Genomic DNA, 19,609 nt, shown 5'->3' with positions numbered 1-19,609 from the left:
AAGAAGAAGAGAAAAGGCAAAGGGCGTCGTTAGTGGAGGCGGTGTGTGCGACATTCCCGCGATAGACCTGCATGGCCACCAGTCAGCTGTCGTTAGCAACGGCTATCCCACGCTGCATCACTCGCTACCCCATGCCACCAAGCCCTCTCGGGTTGCCGTTGCTTCGGAGCCCGAGCTAGAAAGACGCAGAGAGCGAGAAACATTCCAATGTTTGAGCTAGCAGCGGCCACAATCTGCTGGACTTTGTATTGCTGGCGGGCTCCTGAATCCTTCGGAGCGATGCTGACGGGTTCGTTCCTCCAGGCTGGACTGGAGAGGCCCTTCCGCTCATGTTAGCCAGGCTCGCCGTCTCTGAAACATCTGTGCTCAGAGCCAGCGGCGGTGCGGTGCCTGACCTTGCGCTCGATGAGATAGAGCTGGAGTGCTATCCACCCTCCCTCTTAATCACGGGAGGAGGGGCAGCTGCTTCGTACCATCTGCGCAGTGGCTCGCTCATAGGAACTGCCTGCTATATTCACTACAGCTTATACCAACCTGTTTACTTGGACGATCATCAACGTTGACATCGCCTGCACTCATGGACAAGGCGGGAATCAGCATTAAGGTATAAAATACTACGAAACAAAGCGGGTGATTGCCAGTCCTGGCTTTGATAAATCTCGAGGGCTCCCATACAGCGGATAGGGCACCGTGAGTGGCGGCCACAGGCCTACTTGCACGCCTTCATCTCAACCAAGCGAAAAACATCCGCGTCCGTCTCACTGCCCCCAACAAGCTCTTGGCCTGGGTAGAGCGGCTGCATCATGCCATCCAACGCAGCGGTGTTTGCCCTCTCTGGAACGCAATGCTACGCAGTTGGCAGCAATACCTCATAAGTCTGGTCTATCGTCTCGTCGCCACCGCTGACTGACGGCCGGCAGTGCCGCAGAGGGCCGCAATCCCAGCATGTCTGAACCTGACAAGGTACATGAAGGTAGCACTCCCGGCCGGCCTGGACGGGAATAGAACATGAATCTAACAAAAGCTCGCACGCAGATGCTAGCCCACCATGTACAGCATAGAGTGTCACCCCGGACACTGACAAATATTACCCGCCTTGCACGAACCATGGCTTCGCATGCGTATTACAGTAGATACACGGACGCCATTGCCATGCACAGGATGCAGAGAGAAACAGGCACCTCCTCCCAATCCATCTGCTCGTGTGCGATGCAAGGGAGACAAACGCCTCTCCCACTGTACAGGCAGCCGGCCATGTCAAAAGTTCGCACGTCCTTGTCCAGGGATTCGGGTGATACGATCTCCCTTGCCCGAGACACATGGCCTGGCTGGCTCGACACTGCCGTGAGGTACGCAGCCTGTTCCAGATTGATCTCCCGCGCCTACCTCATCCCTAGCGGAACCCCACCATTTAGCAGAACTTGTGGCACTACTGATACTTGGCGCTTTTTGCTCACAGGATGCTAGACGGCCAGTCCAATGAGGCAGCTGAGCTCTTTTCTGCTAGAGATACGGAGCGTCTTGCCAGCAACCAAAAGAGAGAGTCCGTTTACAACGTCGGCGTTGGGGCACCAAATCATATGATGTATGGCAGCGGAATGAGGAGATGCTCGTACGGCCACTAAAAGCGCAAAACCGGGCGATCCCATCGTCACAGAACTCTCTCGTTGTTGGGTGCTCCTTGCATCTGGTTCGACGCTGGCGGTTAAATCCCAGCGAGTACCACCTGTATCGCCACCAACAGACGCGCGCCCGCTCGGGAAAGAGAGGGTCCCAGCCAGCTAACGTGCTATGCCTACTTGTACTGTAAGCCGCCTCTAGGAGGATACGAGTGTTCCCCAAAAGCCATCAGATCCAGGGCCTAGAGCCGAGCTGTAAGCGGCGGCGTCTCGGGTCCCCTTCGTCGGGGAGATAGCAAGCTCTTCGCGTAAGTGACCGCATGCATCACGCAGAGCTGAGCAACAGTTCGCCGTCTCTGCCGCAAAGCTTGCTGATCGAAATGCCATTATCAATCTTGCTGCCCGCAGACATGCGAAACATGGCTAGTTGTATACTATTGCAAGCACGGACGTATTTGGGATTCTCGCCATTCTCTCCAATCACCGGCGTTGTCTCCCGGACGTGCGAAGAAATCAAGCCCGATTAGCGATTGAATTGCTGGCACGTGCTGAAGTCTGTAGCTGCCGCAGGATACGAATCGCCAGCTTCCACATTTGGCCCTGCTTGCCGCTGACAGCAACACTCGATTGCAGCAAAGCAACGTTTGGGGGCCCTTGTGGCGGCGGGCGTGGTCGTGTCGTGGTCGTGGCTCTGGCTTTTCCTCTTTATTCTTACAGCCTGTTTCCAACGGCGAATGGAGTGCTGCTCCATGTGACCTAGTCAACAGTGCCATTCTCTCGAAGCTCTTGAGGCGATATAATTCTCCGACCTGGCAAGCATCAGTGCAACTCGTACTTGTCGGTACGTTGCGGATACACGTACTTCAAGTTGTACAGGACGCAGAGTGCCTCTTGTAAGCCAAAGGCAGATGGGACACGGCGGACAGGGCCGCTGCAGGCCATGCAAATCGGGCATAGCGTTCTACGCCACGCCCACTCGCAAGCATGCGGCAGCAAGGCAGGTACGAGGCCCCGGTACCTCGATTTCTGCGCCCAGCGACTGGACTCGCTTTTTGTAACTTGGAGGTACCCCTTCGCAGCATGAGCCCGCGAGAAGTGCTGATACGAGAACACCGCAAACACCCGCTCAGAAATGCCACGCCCACTCAACAGCATAGGTAGCTGCCAGGTCTTGGTCTCTGTTGATGTAGGTACTGAGGAAGTTCTGGGGATCCTTTTGCCTTCTCTGACTTCCCGTCCGGATCCTTGGCTCTCTCGCGGAGAGGCCCGGTCAGGTCCCGGCGCAGCATCTATCTCGCTCGGTGCGTGGCCCGATGTGACCCTTTGGCTGACGAGATCATGTACGATTCATCCACGAGGAGGAGGGGGTTTTCTTATGTTACTTGGCTGCTTATTTACGTTTGTCCCTCGGTTGAGAAACAGCTACGGAAGCTCAGCTCAGCTCTCCGAGGGACCGTTTACTGACATGCATCAGGACATCGTCTGTGCGAAGCGAAGGCTGCTTGTTCATGTTTCCGATTCGAAACAATCGAATGTCGCACAGGTCGGACATACCTCAGGGCTCCCTTGACCGGTTCTTTCCTTTTGTTCTGTTTTATCACGTCTCTCTTTCGCGTAGCACTGCATAGCCTCGTTCGTATTACTGTACTGCACTGTATTGTGATGTCGGTCTGTCTCTCCTCTTTTGTACCGCCTCACATTTCCTCAACCTCGCCTCGGGTTCAAGTCCTTTTCATCCTTCCCATTACGCACCCGTGATTTCTTACACGCTCATGCACTTTGCTGCACTTCCCACTCGCTCCCTGCCACGCAATGCTGTTACTTCTACTGGGTACCTTGCCTGCTGTTCGGCGTAGTTGTAATCCGATTCCCACTTCCTAATGCACGTCTAGTGCGGAAATCTATTGGAAATTTCTGTGCTTGAAATGACGCCGACGCCTGCAAGCTACTGCTGCTGCTGTTGCTGCTCCCACCACTTTTCTCCAAGGGTATAATGTACAGAGTAGGTCGATGCAGGTCGGCCGTTTATCAATTTTGCCGGAACGACTAGCTGCTGCTATTTTACCCGCTGAATAAAATTTTTCAAATTGGCCCTTCTGGTTTTGTCTTCTGCAGCGGTCTGTTTAATTGAGTTCTTGATGCCCTCCGCGTACCTACTTTTAGTATAAACTCAAAAGAGATTGTTGTCTAAATATCGCGGCCAACAAACACCAGATCGATACATACCAAGCTAAGGAAATCACCTAGCAAGAGAGTAGCGTATCTCCCCGGTGCGGTGCTGGCTGCAGCTCCCAACCAACACACATAAGTGCATACCGACCCGGCAGATGGTGATGTAATATCGTCGCCCGCTATGCCTGGCCACGCCCTGGTCCATTCTATTGGCCCCCGTGGTGATGGGTGATCAAGCGATCTCGGCATTATCCGCAAAGTGTTTCTTGTCTCTCAACCCCCCGCGTATTTTACTCGTGACTTGCTCTGGTGCTACCTACAGCATACACCGTCGAAATGGATTCCTAGCAGTACCTGCGCTTGCGTAGCACCGCCGTACCATTGCATAGCGCTTCTTTTTCCGCGACGAAATCCGTAGCCGCTCCGTGCTCCGGACCTATACATGTATGTACATACATCAGATGATCTGTAATCAGGGCTTAGTAGCTTGGCCTTACTTATCCTCTTCCAACGGATTCTTTTGCTGTCCCGCCGCCGGGGTAGCTCATTTCTGGCTTGGTCAAGTTTTTTTTTCTCCTTCTTCTCTTCCTCTCTCTCGGGGAGCCGGCGGCATATAGTGGACCCTTGATTGTGTCATCCCGCCAGTTTTTTTTGATGAGAAAGCAGAGGGAGTGTATGAAGAAAAGAAGAAGAAAAGAAAAGTAGACAAACCCACGTTCTGCTGCCTGTTCAACAGCGCAACTCCCGAGTTTTCCGCAGTTTGGGGCAATTGAAGACGTTACCTATGAAACGTTTGATTGAGCAACCTGCAGGGATTATTCCTGTCCTATACTTGTATAATGTATTCTGTTCCCTCGGCGAGTGAGTCGACGTTGCCGCCGTTTTGATGGAGCCACTTTTGGCGGTTTGCCTTGGGTGAAGGGCCCCGCAGTAAAGTAGGATGAGCTGCATTCTTGGGAAGAGAGGCCTGGTTATGGCATTTCTGCTTCGAAGTATCCGTACTCCTGCCGATGAAGTACATGTACTCCGTGTGTATCTATCTTCAAAAGTGACCACCATACCCGAGGCTTTTATCAGATTGAACCGATTGAACCCCTTCTGGCTGTTTTGCTTTCCCCGTCTGCCCTCGGGCCTTTCTTCCCCCTCCCTGTTCGCTCCGGCGAGATATGAATGGCCCGGAGAGCGAGCGTCTGGCACGGTTAGAGTCAAAAGAGGCGTTTCTCTTACAGTAGCCCCTCCTGAGCGAAAAGCATGGCAAACCGTTCCCGCTGCGTGCGACCAATGTATAAGCAGCTAGAGCGAGGCACATGGATGTGCCCTTTCTTTTGCTCTTCTGAGGGTCTAAGGCTGATTGCATGACCCGGGGTCAGATCATCCAGAACTGAAAGGATGGGGAGGGGCGTGTGTAGAACGATCCACGGCTAGCTTAGGTCCGACTGTTAATCATCGTCCTGCCACCGCTTGGTGTGTGCTACCTTTTGCCGAGCAGTCTTTTGTCACAAGAGATACAGTACCTACCTTGGGTAGTTCGGCTCAGCAGAAAAGAGAAGGAGGGGAACGGCTCCGTAACTCGTACGTATACTTGTAGGTATATCGTGCAAATGCTGGCCGACTCGAGCCATTGATAAATGAAAAGGGCCCCTTTGGCTCTGATCTGAGCCTTAGAAGACTACACGGACAATACCAAGCTGTAGCCGCCAGACGAGACGAGCAAAGCAAAGGAAAACATAAGCAGGCAAAAACCGCCGTTGTCCGCAATTGGATTGCCCGACAGCTTTCTTAACCCCAATCCAATCTTGGTTGACCCCGCGAAGCACAAGAGCAATTTCCTTGGGGGCCGTCTCTTCTTTTTTCTCGCCAACTTTCAGCCACCATCTTTTTTCCTGTCCCTCGATTCGCTACGCAAGCCACAGGCCTCTCAAGATGGGCTACTAAGCCAAATAGTTTCTGAATCGGTCCCCGGGGTACCAACGTGGCGAAAATATTGCGGGGTGGGAAAACGGGCAAGCGAAAAAAGGGACCATTTCGTTCAAGTCGGGACCAAACTCCCAGCCATGCTTTCCTGGACGAATTTGAGATGGGAGAGTGAATCGAGTTTAATTGGGCCTAACTGAAATACTACTGTTCTATTTTCTCTCTTTTCGGCTGGTGAATAGGGCATTCATTATGCGAGCAAACATTGAAATGGGCTGTTCGAGCCGGCGAGGCGCGATATGGGCCTAAATTGGGAGTTGACAGCGTTGGCGTTGCTGAATAGCTGGGGGCTAGCTGCAGGTGGCTTTGGTCGCTTAGTGCGCGCTGCTGTCTATTATGGCCTCGCCTTTTTTGCCTGTTAATTAACAGTGACATTTCACCGCATGGCTAACAAACACTTATATATCGCAAAAAGCTCTATCCCACCCCTGGAATAGTGGATGTGCACGTCAAATAGGCAAAGGCGGCGACTTTGCTTTTGGTTCGACACCGAAGAGTCGGCGAGATTCGCATCTGCCTCGGATTGGGTTCTGGGAGTTGCAAGGGGAAAACGGCAGAAAGGGTTCGAAGTCTACAGGCTAGAGTTGAGATTTTGGGCTTCGACTGGGTCACTTCTACCTGCGTGTACCAACTACCTACGACGTCTGGAAACGGGCCCAGCTGCTGTCTTTCCTGCCTCATTGATGTCTTCTAGTTTTCTGGCCACCCCGACAAGGGAAGCGGCCAGTGCTAATGCACCCACTCAGGTGGCACGGTATAACAGAGAGGAAGCTGGAGGGTGTCTCCAAACGGCCACGGAATTCGCCAATCGCATCGGCGTACATGGGCCAAAAGGCAAACACGACGGAATCTGCGAGAATCCTTCACGTGCAGATAGAAACCGGCGAGGGGCAAATAATGAGGGGCGTTTGCAACCAAAGAGGTCCTTGAGTGTAGAAGCTTGCGAGGGGCTGTCTGAGACGTCTTAGGCAAGTACGTATTCCGAGACATGCATTTGGGGGCTGCTGCTGTTGCTGTTGCTGAAGAAATGTTTCGTCCGGATGGGTTGTTCGCGGAGGGAGCCGTCTGCTACTGCTGGGCAAATCACGGCTCCCTCTTCTCTACTTTTTCCGGACTTTGGTTTGATTGAGATCTCAGTTATAGCTCTCTGGTAGGTCAATAGTGTAGGATTGTTTGCACCCCGGAACAGGACTTGAATTCATATAACAAGGCACCAGATATAACAAAGCACCAGATATAACAAAGCACCAGAGTGAACTGCCCTTTTTTTTTCTCGCTCAATAACGAAACTTATAATCTCTGGTTGTTTTGAAAAAAAAAGTCATCTAGTAATAAATAATTCAAATTTTGAAGATGAAGCCGCAAAAACGTACACCGACACGCCCTCCACGATCATGAATATGACGGCTACTGGGCTCCATAGGGACCACCGCAACTCGCTCATGCCAAATCTATCTATCCCATGATTTCTTGTCATAATTACTGCGTCTTGAAGAGCAGGATAGCGCAGTGGCCGAGGTAAAAGTATATGAAGTGCTTGGTCTCTGTAGATGTCATATGATTAGCCGACTGATCTTGTTGCCCCAGCTGATGTGCTTGGTGAAGGAATGTGTCTTGTGTCTTTCCATGTTCCAGCTTTCAACGTACCGTGGGTTACAAAGCTGCCAAAGTTACGGCCGACAATGCAGTGCCAAGTTGGGCCTTTTCGCTCGTCCATCTATTCGTCCTACGTGGTTAGCTTTGGCTCATATAGTTGCAAATAATGAGTTCGAGGAGGCTGGCTGACTGTTCGCTTGATATGCTGTGCAATGTCCTGTCGTATGGCGTTAGTCCCTGGTTTCCATAGCAGTATAGATGTCCAGTAAGTATGAAAGTACCTTCTCAATGGTAAATTTCGACATGGCTTCCTGAGCTATAGTATACCAACGTCAGCATCTCTTCTTGCTCCAAATTCCACTTGCCATCCGCTGCAACAGTTGTCGGGTTCCAACATACCAACTTCTACACACTCCTGCTGCATATCTTCCGTCTTTCGCCCGTGTTAGCTAGATCGTCTCGTGGGCGTTCTGTCAGGTGTATCTCACCATATCCGCGGACTTGATCTGCGCTGCAATAGCACCATCCGTTAGCTGAGCGCCCATCTGATGTGTTGGCATGGTTGAAGCTCACCCTCTAGCTTCTCCCTCACGTTGACGGCATCTGCCGGTCTGTCTGTGATAGCGTCCGCCATAGTTATTGACTGGTAAACGGGGTATTCGATCGTCTATGGATTCAACGTAGGTCCACTGTTTGTCGCAAGAGACGCAAAGTTGTCCGTTAGCAAATATCGACTGCTGCAGCGAAAGCTCAGGCGGACGGGCGCGGCCAACCGCCTCCTGCGTCTTCTGTTCGCCCCTTCCAGACGGGCTCTGCGGAGTTGGGGGTCCTACCCTCAAGATCGGTGGCGTATCAAGCTTGACTCGTAGATTGTCACCGCGCTTGTACGAATAGGTCAAGGCAGGTATCGAATTGAAGATGGTGAAGATGGTCGTCTGAGAAGAAGAGTCGCAGTTTGCGCAGGGCTGAGGTTTCCGCGTCCCCTTAACACGTCGAGCTTTCAAGGTGCATATGCAGGTTGGAGGTGCCTGGCGCACCAGAGACGCTGGAGGCTAAGCATCGGGACGCACGAGCCAGGGGCTGCCATGCCGCGTCCAGCCCATTCGCGGGGCTAAGGAGCTTGCCCTGCACTACCGCTATTTTCTTACCAATTCATGACCCAGCTTTTCAATGACAGCTGATCATAGAAGAGTAGTCGTTGGAATAATGGAAGAGCAGATTAGAAAACTGTTACGAAGTGAATTTCTTATTCCCGTTCTGTGCGACGCATCTATGCAACGGAAGTCTCCAGACACGCGGGACTAAACGCAAGGCTAAGATGGACCACATCAAGGCGACTCTACTCGGTCGAACGCGCTGAAAGAAAAGATAAGAAAAAGTACATGGTTTAGATTCTATAAATATAGAGATACACTTTGTGTAGATGTTTCAAAGATGTAGTGCGCTTGTTTAGCTTTAGCTAGAGGTTGCTGCCACCAAAATGCTCCAAGCCGGCCCCTGATGTCCAAAGTATCAAGACAGCTTAGTAGTATAACACAATACATCAGCCAAAACGCTTTTACGAAGACTGAAATGCAATGCTGGGGAGTGGTAGAATAACGATACTTTACAACTTTCAATTAGCTACTCACAAGTCCTCTCCTATGTCATTCGTGAGCTAAATGTCTGAAAGGTGCCGCTTTTGATGGATAAACTGCGACAACGATTATGTGATTACCTAGATTGGACTGAGGTCTACCATAGGCTCTCTGAAGAGAATGCCAAATGAAAACATAAACTATATCTGCTAGCGACGTTCATGAACTACAATCCAGAAGTTACGGCTACCATGCTAACGAAGTGGTAAACGGCAGTAGGTGGCCCAATAGAGCAACCAAGGAGATAGAAGCTTCTTGGTCAAAATTTGCCAGCAACGAAAGTATAGCTTATATGAGCTGTCTCATTCCACTCTCTTCCTATATCAAGTTTTTATGATCTTTTCTCTACATCGCCCACATCCATCTGTGAACTCTGTATTGGCTTCCATCACCAATGATACGCAGCTCATGCTAGAAACAGGCTCTAATGTTAACTTATTACACTTAGGATCACTGAGTATTCATGCAAACGCGCCAATCGAATGTTTCTTGTGGCTCACGCAGAACAATTCAAGTCTTCTTATGTTGTATATGTCCTAGTAAGCTTGAATAATCTAGTTCAGATATCTTTAGCATTTGAGCATTCTCGACGAAGATCTCCAGTCGTGGGTGTAAATGGGTTAAATCCACAGTCAAAATTCGTATCAAGGCATGTTTGTTCATAAGTGAGCCTGCAATCTCAAAGATTGCCTTTCGGAGCCCGGGGCCTGGTAAGTCTCTGAGACTGGATTACTACTTATTCAAAGTTATAAATAGTCATAGATGAATACATACATCGTTTGCTGGCGCTTGAAGAGAGGAAAATATGCGCCGGTCATATTATGCAATTTGACAAAGACCACAGTTCGGTTCATCCACATAGGACAAGACTTGGTACTATCACACCAATTGAATGCCAATTGCACACCAACAAAGTAAATATATCCTCATTTATGGTAGCTATAGGTCCTACAAATGGAAATTGCATATACGTTGCAGGCCGCACTTATTGGGTCACCAAGCGTTTTCTCTCCTCGATTGCATTGGTTATCTAATGTCCCAATTTTAACGATACCGTTCATGTACTTCTAGTCGTCTCCTACTCTAAATTAAATCATGTGTCAGCGTCGCCTATTTCAAGAGTTCTATAAGACTTATAGTCGTTCCAAGAATTATCGATTGGCCCTCGCCGAAGCGTATTCTCGCCTGGGGCATGGAATATGAGCCTGAATAGTTACCAATAACCACTCCATAGGCTTTACTTCACCTAAAATTATGACACTTTTTAGAATTGGGTTTATAGTGGATGACGGTACCTCTTTGTCACATCCACTTGATGGAACAACTACATGGTTTCCTCCCTTGGCCGGAAGGCCTGGGTAATCTTGTTAAACTCCGTCGTGCTGGGGATAGAGCATTGCAATTATTGCTCTTCAACGAGGAATCCCTAGTAAGCGCAAGTCATCAGCTTGCGTTGATTACGTCCCTGCCCTTTGTACACACCGCCCGTCGCTACTACCGATTAAATGGCTCAGTGAGGCGTCCGGAGTGGCCCAGAGAGGTGGGCAACTACCACTCAGGGCCGGAAAGCTCTCCAAAATCGGTCATTTAGAGGAAGTAAAAGTCGTAACAAGGTCTCCGTTGGTGAACCAGCGGAGGGATCATTACCGAGTTTACGACAATATGAACATTCTAGGACAGGACAATTTGGTAGCAAGATGTCTAAGCCTTGTTTTGGGAATAGCCATACGTAGTATTTCTGGAGGTCGCAATGGATTCAGTACATGTACACTATTCGAGGCCCAGAATGGAGCCCATCTCTTCGTTAGTTACCATCAATTTACACTTTGTCGAATCTGGCGATATTGCTTTACGCAGGGTGCACACGGCGAGCTAGTAGAAACCCAAGCGGCGGCGTCTGCATTTGTTACAGTTATCCCTCGATGAGAAGCCCTTGACTATTCCTGTATGTTCACTTCACTCGATGAGTTTTCTCTTGCGTCTAAGTCTTGTGTTAGAATGACTGGGAGATCACGACGGGAAACCCGCAAGTAGAACATCGCCTCATCCAACCCGCATGGAACGCTAGATACCTATTAGTAGCTAAAAGTATTCTTTTTGATATGTTCTATCTAATATACGACGGTTCCCCTCCCCCATTATTGTGGATGCTTCCAATAGGTAGGTAGCCACATGCGTATGTGGCAAATGTGAGCCTGTAGATGAAATAGCTGAAGCACATATCATCTTTTTGCTTCCTAGCTTAATTATTGATAAACATTACGTCCAGAGACTGTGTAGTTTACAAAGTGTCTTCATTATAAAGGAAATCATGAAATCAATGATACTCTTCTACAATATTATTTATGGATTTACACTGGCAGAGCGTGCACAAATCCACCATCATTGCACTAGATGTAGGGTAAGAGATCGCGCCGCACTTGAAGCTTATACGCGACAATACGCACGGACCACATAAATTTCTCTCTGCCCCACTATCCAACCACAGTAAATATCAACGACTATTTTTTTTTTAAATTTTTTTTCGTCCTTCCAATTGTAAATCTTCAACCCACCAGATTTATCGCCAAGCATGCCTGCAGGCTGACAATTGTGCTATTGCTTCCGTACAGTCCAGGCACATTGCAATCATGGAGACATCCAGAATTTTTGTAAAAGGCCTTCCGCCCAATATCACAGAGGCGGATGTTCGGAAGCATTTCTCAGCCAAGAATCGCGAGATCACCGATGTCAAGCTGATCCCCCAGAGGCGCATCGGCTATGTCGGCTACAAAACACCTGAAGATGCCCAAGGGGCCGTCAAGTACTTCAACAAGTCATACATTCGTATGTCTAAGATATCCGTTGAACCAGCCAAGCCTGTAAGTACAACCCATGATGTCGCCCACCACCTGTAAACAACTTGGGCCCAACTTGTTCTAATGGAATGGTAGATCTCAGACCCAGCCCTTGATAGAGGCCAGCGATCAGTTCATTCCGATGCGCGTGTGGCGAGCAACCTTCGTCCTCATCTGAAGGAGGAGGGTGACTCTAAGAAGCGGAAGCGAGAGGATCTAGATGAATCCGATCCCAAGCTGCGAGAGTTTCTCCGCGTGATGAAGCAGGGCAAGGGGGGTGTCCTTGCGGATGAAACAAACCCTGACGCCGACATGACCGGGCTTGCCACAGGTGGAGAGGCGCTTGTTGAAGAGGGCGAGAGTGATAACGAATATGAACAAATCCCCAAGAGACAGGAGAAGCTTCGCAAGACAGAATCGTCTGAGGCGAATCAAAATATGGTGATGGACCAACGAGTACCAAGGGACGTGACTTCAGATCAGGGCGTCCAACCTGTGGCAGAAGAAATTGTAGCCGACAGTGCGAAACCCCAAGAAACCGAGGAAGCTCCTCAAATGTCGGTTGATACGACAGATGACGACTGGCTTAGGTCACGAACAAATCGACTGTTAGATCTGGTTGACCCTGACGACCTTCCCCAGCCTGCTGAACAGGGAGCTGTTGATGAGGCCGTGCGGAATGACGGAGAGAACAATAACACAGCGCATTCCTCCCATGAAGCTGTCATGGAAGACTCCCCGGACCAAGCAAACGATCAGGGAGCAAACTCTACTGCTGCAGATGATCCGATTGCCACCATTTCGCGGACGTCCCGGCTTTTTGTCCGAAACCTTCCTTATACTGCTACGGAAGAAGATCTCCATCAGAAGTTTGGAGAGTTTGGCACTTTACAAGAGGTAAGACGATTCAAATCTCATGTTTCTTTTGTGTGAAAAAAAAAAAAAACAGGCAACGTGATGAACCCCAAGATAGGGACATCTTATGCTTCTGCATGTGATGAGAACCTGGGCGATTATTTTAGTAGATGCTTCGATCTTCTGACCTCCTGTCCAAATTTCAAAAGAATTTTTTTTGTCATCTATGTATTGCTGGACAGATGGCTAACTTAGTCAGGTACATTTGCCGACCAATGCTTCTGGAGTTCGCAAGGGATTTGCGTTGGTGCTCTTCGACGATTCATCCGATGCTGTGAAAGCATTCCAAGCTCTCGATGGGGTAACTTTTCAGGGGCGCATATTGCACATCATTCCTGCCGAAGCCAAAAAGCTTCAGGACGAGTTTGGAATGTCAAAATTACCCCTGAAGAAACAAAACTTGATACGCAAAAAAGTTGAGGCATCAACAAGCGTTTTCAACTGGAATTCGCTTTACATGAGCCAGGACGCCGTCAACGCCTCCGTTGCGGCGCGTTTGGGTGTCTCAAAATCTGAAGTGCTAGATCCCACATCTGCCGATGCGGGTGTCAAGCAAGCTATCGCGGAAACGACGATCATCCAGGAGACGAAGGCTTTTTTTGCTTCCAACGGCGTGGACTTGGACGCCTTCAAATCACACAAGCGTGGTGGGACGTCCATTCTCGTTAAGAACTTTCCGTACGGAACTTCTATGGAAGAACTCCGGAAAATGTTTGAGGAGTGCGGCCCAGTTCTCAGAGTTCTCATGCCCCCGACTGGCACCATTGCCATCATCCAATTCGCCCAGTTGAACCATGCAAAGGCCGCATTTGGCAAGATGGCGTACCGTCGAGTCAAAGACAGCGTCCTTTTCTTGGAGAAGGCGCCAATCGATCTCTTCAAGAACGGCTCCACTCCTGTGGATCAAGCTAGCCTGCTTGGGGAGCAGCGCACGGGTGTCCAAAAGCTGAGCGTGGACGACTTGCTGTCGAGCGGCGATAAGGTGGAGGAGCCTGCGGAAACCGCATCGCTCTTTGTCCGCAATTTAAACTTTGCCACGACAACCAACAGACTGGCAGAAGCTTTTGAACCTCTTGACGGATTCGTCTCCGCTCGTGTCAAGACAAAAATAGACGCCAAAAAACCTGGCCAGACCCTCAGCATGGGCTTTGGCTTTGTAGAGTTTCGGTCTAAGAGTCAGGCTCAGGCGGCTCTCAAGACCATGGATGGCTACGTCTTGGATGGTCATACGCTGAGTGTGAAAGCCTCGCACAGGGGTCACGACGCCGCTGAGGAGAGACGGCGCGAGGACGTGGCTAAGAAGGCTGCGGCTCAGAGAACCAAGATCGTCATCAAGAACCTGCCTTTCCAAGCCACAAAGAAAGACATCCGGACTCTATTTGGTACTTATGGCCAACTTAGGAGCGTTCGCGTTCCAAAGAAGGCAGACTATACCGCAAGAGGTTTTGCATTTGCTGATTTTGTGACCCCTCGAGAGGCAGAGAATGCGCTAAATGCATTGAAGGATACCCACCTACTTGGGCGGCGACTAGTATTAGACTTTGCTGCCGCTGAGGCTGTCGATGCTGAGGAAGAGATCGAGAAGATGCAGCGCAAGGTAGGGGGCCAGGCCAATAAAATGGCCCTTCAGCAGCTTACTGGAGGAGGGAGGAAAAGGGTTACTATTGGCAATGACGAGGATGAGCTCGAGGCTTAAGGTAAAAAGGCAAAGCAAAACTATATTCACTGCCTGTGTTGCACTGACAAGGCTGAGCTGTGCCCTAGCCCACGCTCTATTGAGCATAGGAAACCATCCCTTGGCAAGGGGAGGGGGTGTGTTCCCATTGTCGAACTTCTACAACGGCTCTCTCCACGCGCATCGCGTGGGGTCATCAGCTGTCCGGGATCTTCAGCGAAGAATTCAAGTTTCGCGATGCCCAGGGGCCATCACCGCGCAGTGTTTGATGTTAATATCGTTCTACATACCTGGAGAAGCGCACCTAAGATGGATGATCTGGTGCGCATGTGTCCGGGGAGGAGGGTGGGTGAGACCATGGCGTCCTGGCCCCGCCTTCAGACTCCTCCCTTGCATGCCCAACGCCCCTCGTAACAGACCTCACGCTGCCATGTGCTGGTGGGCGTCCTAGCTGTGCTTCATTGGTTCATAGAGAGTGGTGTTCATGGACGTAGAGTTGCCGCCCCGTTAAGAGATGCCTGGCCGGGTCCCCACCCCCGCTGCGCCAGCTCCCATGTCCCATGTCACATCTTAGATGCTTTGCAGATGGATGAAATCTTGATAGCTTAGAAGCATGTATCTTTTTCTTGGGTTGGAGGGGCCAAAAGACAAGCTGCTAACCACCCCCGTCCTCCCCTTTGTCAATACAATCCGTTGGCCCTGCCCATACCCTCCCGAGTCTCGAGTCTATATGTTATCGACTCTCTCCTTTGGCTTTGGAAGACATGTTCGTTCCAATGGCTGTTCTTTTGCCTCGTACAAAGCTTACACTCATCCCACCATTCCTCGTCCCGAATTCCTTCCCACATTTCTCATCCATCAGACTCTGCTTTTTTTTTCCATCAACGACTTGGTCTGTGGCTTTTGGGTTGAGCTGAGCTTTTGAACATCTCTTTGTCGGGCATTCCTTGCCTCTCATCGGGCCTCTATCATGCCATCCATCTACCACCAGCCGAGGCCAGTCCTCCCCTCACAGGGGATGCCGCATGCTTCAGAGTATATGGACGCAAGGCGAGGCGTTAACGGTATTCGCCAGCCTCTGCGGGAGGCCGCTGGTAATGCTCAGGCGCATAGCTTCAATAGCAACATCCCATGTTATCAGACTCCTCCTGTATCTTCGATACCACCAACCATTCCTACTCATATAGTTCCATCCCAATCTATCGAGGTTCTCTACTCTAGGCTTCAAGCACCTCGTCACCAGCCCCGACAAACTCGCAAAGGCCGACAGGAGATCAACCCTCTCTACTTTTGTCCAGCTTTCAAACAGTACCGCAACAGACAAGCTCACAAAGACACTCAAAAAGACAAAGGAGGCGTTTGGAGACGCCCCGAACTTGAAGATGCCTTTGTTGACTGTAAGTCCCTTCCAAGTCCACCTCTTTCAGGAAGCTGACAACCGTCATCTAGCGGTACTCCTCATGCCTCACATGGGCCGGCGGAAGTTTTCCATGGCCGGAAAGCTGCATGGCCGGAATATGCTGATTAGCGAGTACATCTTCGTCATCTGCGTGGAGCTCCTTGGTAGCAAAGAAATCTTTCGCATCGACAACAGCAGTGACAGCATTGAGCAAATGGGACGCAAACAAGTGTCCAGTCACATGCAAGTAGTCAAGAAATTTTTCGAAGATTTACGATGCTGTAGGTGCATTCCATATTCTTGTGAAAGCTGGCTGGCTAATTGACCTCTGTCTCCCACTTTTAGTTCACTTTCTTTTCCCTTCTGAGGAGAAAAAGGAACCTGGTTCCACTAATTCTGACGATTATTACGACGAAGAGGAGCAAGAGTCGTTCAAGTCCAACCCCATCTTGACGGCGTTGGCTGAAGGCAGGGTGCCGGATGTGAGACCAAACTACGACTATTTTAATCAGCTATTGTCACTGCAGAAATTGATCACAGTACGTCCCAAGACGTGTGAGCTCCTCGTGTCTTCGGCAGAGATTGAAATCCGCGACGATGTTGCGTATGACGCACACAATACGCCCTTGGACCAGGACTCGTTTCCTCATCTGAAAAAATATACGAATCACGAAGACTTCCCCGATGCTCTCGGTAAAGATGTCTTACTCCATGAGTACACCAGAGCCCTAGACCAGGCCACATCAGCATGCGCGAAGACGGTGACTCGACGATGGGCAAAGGATGCGCCGGCCATGCATGAGACACTGGACCTGCCAACGGAGGACGAGGACTGCCTTCTTTTGGAAATATGTTCGACCTTGGAGCTGCACGAACACGCAAAGTTCCCCCAGGGGTCAGAGCTCACTGGATTTGTCGAGGTGGCCATCACGCAGCCTCACCTGCATCATCACCACTGGAAGTGCGTTACCCGATTGACCCGACCAGATGAGTTGTACAGCGACGACGCAAAGCGCGGCGTTTACACCAATGAGAGCGGCATCCACCATCGGGGATGCAGCGATTCTAAAAATGACTGCAGCTGCCACCTGCGGCCCCGGCAGGATATCCACGTGCCTTTCCCTGCTGTGGAGTGGGCCAGCATTTTGAGCACAGCCGTGCAATATCCTGATGTGGAGCACCAACGAAAGAAGGAGAAGCGCCATGAACCAAAGAAGCACGAGCTGGAGAGGACCGGCAGTAAGCGAAAGAGATCTGAGGACGAGGGAGATGCGGCTTCATGGGGCCGCCGAGAGCCAACAGGCAGCGATCTGATCTGCAAGGTTGCCATGTATCAAGAGCTATGGTCCCGCGCGCCAGACTCACCGCAGTGGAAGCGACAGGCCATCATCTTCTGGCGCTTCAACACCACCAACCAGTGGTACAAGTACAACCCAGTCTTCAAGCCGTCGGGAACATCATGGCGATGGCTGACGATCAACGACCCCATGTCGCGGTACCACCAGCAAAAGGCCTTGGTATACCCTTCGGCCAACATGTCGAGAGATGTCGTCATGTCACCGACACCAAGCATGAGCCAGCAGCTCACGGGCATCATGGCTGGGAATCTGAGCTCGGCATGGGACAGCGCTTCAGGCGTTGCGCCAGTGCCACCCGTGCAAACAAACATCAACGTGTTTGACTTTCCGGGAGGACTGGCGACGCCGCCACCAACAGCGACCATCCATGGCCCTTATGCGGGCGGGAGCTTTAACCCCAGCATGGGTGCCAATCCAGATGTGAACAGCTACCTGCCAACGGTAGGCACAGCCGTGGGCGGGCCAGCCAGTGACCGTTCACACTCCTTGTCGTTGGCTACCGGGCCCTCGTACTTTGAGGGGCCAGCAGGCTTTGCGGATATGAAGCCACTGTCAACGGCTAGTGTCAACCAATTCCTACCCCATACCACGTCGCTGGACCCGTCCACTCAACTTGTCTACGACGACGCGACCGGCCTCCAGGGCTGGGACATGCCGGCTCTGGATAGCTGGCCCGGCGCACCTACCTCCACTCCCACGGGCAACGAATGGAGCACAGCGCCCTCGGCGCAGCCCAGAGCGGATCCGGGCGACCACTCGGGACTATGGAACCCAAGCCCATGGCACATCACAAGTGTCACAACACCATCATCTGCGGTTGGGGCTGAGCACGACGACAGCCCTAGATCAATGAAGAGGCGGCGGACAGAGCCTGCACTAAACGCACATGTTCTTATGCCTCCGAGTGAATATCATGCCAATTTCTAGAGACTACGGGTTACGGGATTTTACGGAAAAGGGGAATTGAGGCTTGAATAATGTTTTATTAGGGTGCTATGGGCTGGAGTTACTCGAACTTGCGGAAACCGTCTACAGCCGGCAAGAGAAGGCAAGATGCAAAAAAAATTGACTGGTGGATACCCCATTTCACATGCAGGGCACATGCTATTTGAGTGATTATCGGATAAAGGAGTTATTTTGGGAATAACAAAAACGAGGCGTCGAGGCGTTTGCAGTGTCTTGGGGGGACTCCTTGGCGAAACTGGGGGTGGGATATGTTGGGTTGGCTGGCATTGGACAGTTTTTCTTAGACACAAGCACGAGTAATAATAAAACATGTGTGTTGTGAGCATACACTATACACCTTGGCCCCGACGCAGTGATTGGATGGATGAGGAAAAGCACCTTGTTCAGTGACAGGCCTTTTGCATCTGTGGCTGAATTTTTTGTCTCTCCTGCGCGCCAATCAACGTGGTATACAACTAGATGTGGAACTTTGGGCAACATATGACCGTTTGCGGCAATGCGTAGACTACGTAACATGTCTCATATCGAGAAGTTGGAGAAATCTTCCGTGGTGGCGGCGGGAAGGATGAAAGAAGAAACGCGGAAACAAAAAAAAGTTCTCACGACGCTTTGACCACGAGCTGGGATCAAAAGATCAAGTGGCCATGACAAAGAAAAAGGGTGTCCGTCTAAGGGAATGACAAGGCTACCTTTAGTTCCCTCCCCCTTGTGCTTCTCTCTTCCTCTTTCCGTGCCGTGTGTGTATCCGGGAAGAGAAGTCTCAGGAACACTATGTAGACTATTTAAGGGAGAGCTGCGTATATTGATCAAGGGAACATGGTAAAGTGGTTTTTGAGACACGTTTTGCGGGAAACATATATAGGAGACCGAAATCCCTCTTTTCTTTGTTCTTTTTTTTTTTTTTCCTTTTTTTGAAGGGACTGTCTATTTGGAATGAGGAGGAAGGGATAGGCAATTATTGACTGCGGTATTGAACAATGATTTTGGTGAAGGAATGAGAGAAAGTGAACGTATGAGTGGGTGGGTGAGTGAGTGAGTGAGAGGAAGACATTTGTAGATTTGAGAGATCGGAGCTATTGACTGCGACAGGGCGTCTCTCGATTATGCCGAGTGACTTTTGGCTTGTGACTGGTAGCACGAGCAAGTCAATCGGCGATAACTGGACGTTACGGCGTGCCAAGATTGTGCCAGCTTCTGTAATACCTGCCAAGTACACCCGTAGAAAATACAAATTTTCGGCATGTTGTTCGGTGTACCTTATGATGGAGGCACATGTCCATGTACGTACCTGCTTTCCTATTGGAGTAATGCTGCCTTGGTGAGATGTTGATCCTTTTGATGCCTGGCAGCCCCGCACCTGGAGCAACGTTGTAAATAGCATCGCCTCTTGAGGCTGAAAAGCAAGCTGAACATAATCACATTTCTTTTTCTTGCCACTCATCGGCGTATCCCGCGCTGTTG

General features: G+C 50.5%; 2 protein-coding genes across 2 annotated transcripts; one reads left to right on the top strand and one right to left on the bottom strand.

Annotated features, from left to right (window-relative positions):
* Window positions 1-7,244: 7,244 nt before the first annotated feature.
* TGAM01_v200037 (dynein light chain) lies at window positions 7,245-7,995 on the bottom strand (the record flags this gene model as incomplete). The annotated part of the gene is made up of 7 exons (XM_018804689.1): window positions 7,245-7,309; window positions 7,413-7,482; window positions 7,552-7,578; window positions 7,643-7,677; window positions 7,761-7,794; window positions 7,850-7,872; window positions 7,935-7,995. The coding sequence occupies 7 exons, from the start codon at window positions 7,993-7,995 to the stop codon at window positions 7,245-7,247; spliced, it is 315 nt and encodes a 104-aa protein (XP_018662229.1).
* Window positions 7,996-15,395: 7,400 nt separating this feature from the next.
* Window positions 15,396-18,109, top strand: TGAM01_v200036 (hypothetical protein; the record flags this gene model as incomplete). Its single annotated transcript, XM_018810997.1, has 3 exons — window positions 15,396-15,822; window positions 15,875-16,105; window positions 16,170-18,109. The coding sequence occupies 3 exons, from the start codon at window positions 15,396-15,398 to the stop codon at window positions 18,107-18,109; spliced, it is 2,598 nt and encodes an 865-aa protein (XP_018655789.1).
* Between the last annotated feature and the right edge of the window lie 1,500 nt (window positions 18,110-19,609).

This window comes from Trichoderma gamsii (assembly GCF_001481775.2).
Source record: "Trichoderma gamsii strain T6085 chromosome Unknown Scaffold_1.2, whole genome shotgun sequence".
NCBI classification, from domain to species: Eukaryota; Fungi; Ascomycota; class Sordariomycetes; order Hypocreales; family Hypocreaceae; genus Trichoderma; species Trichoderma gamsii.
This window is presented reverse-complemented; position numbering and strand designations above follow the sequence as displayed.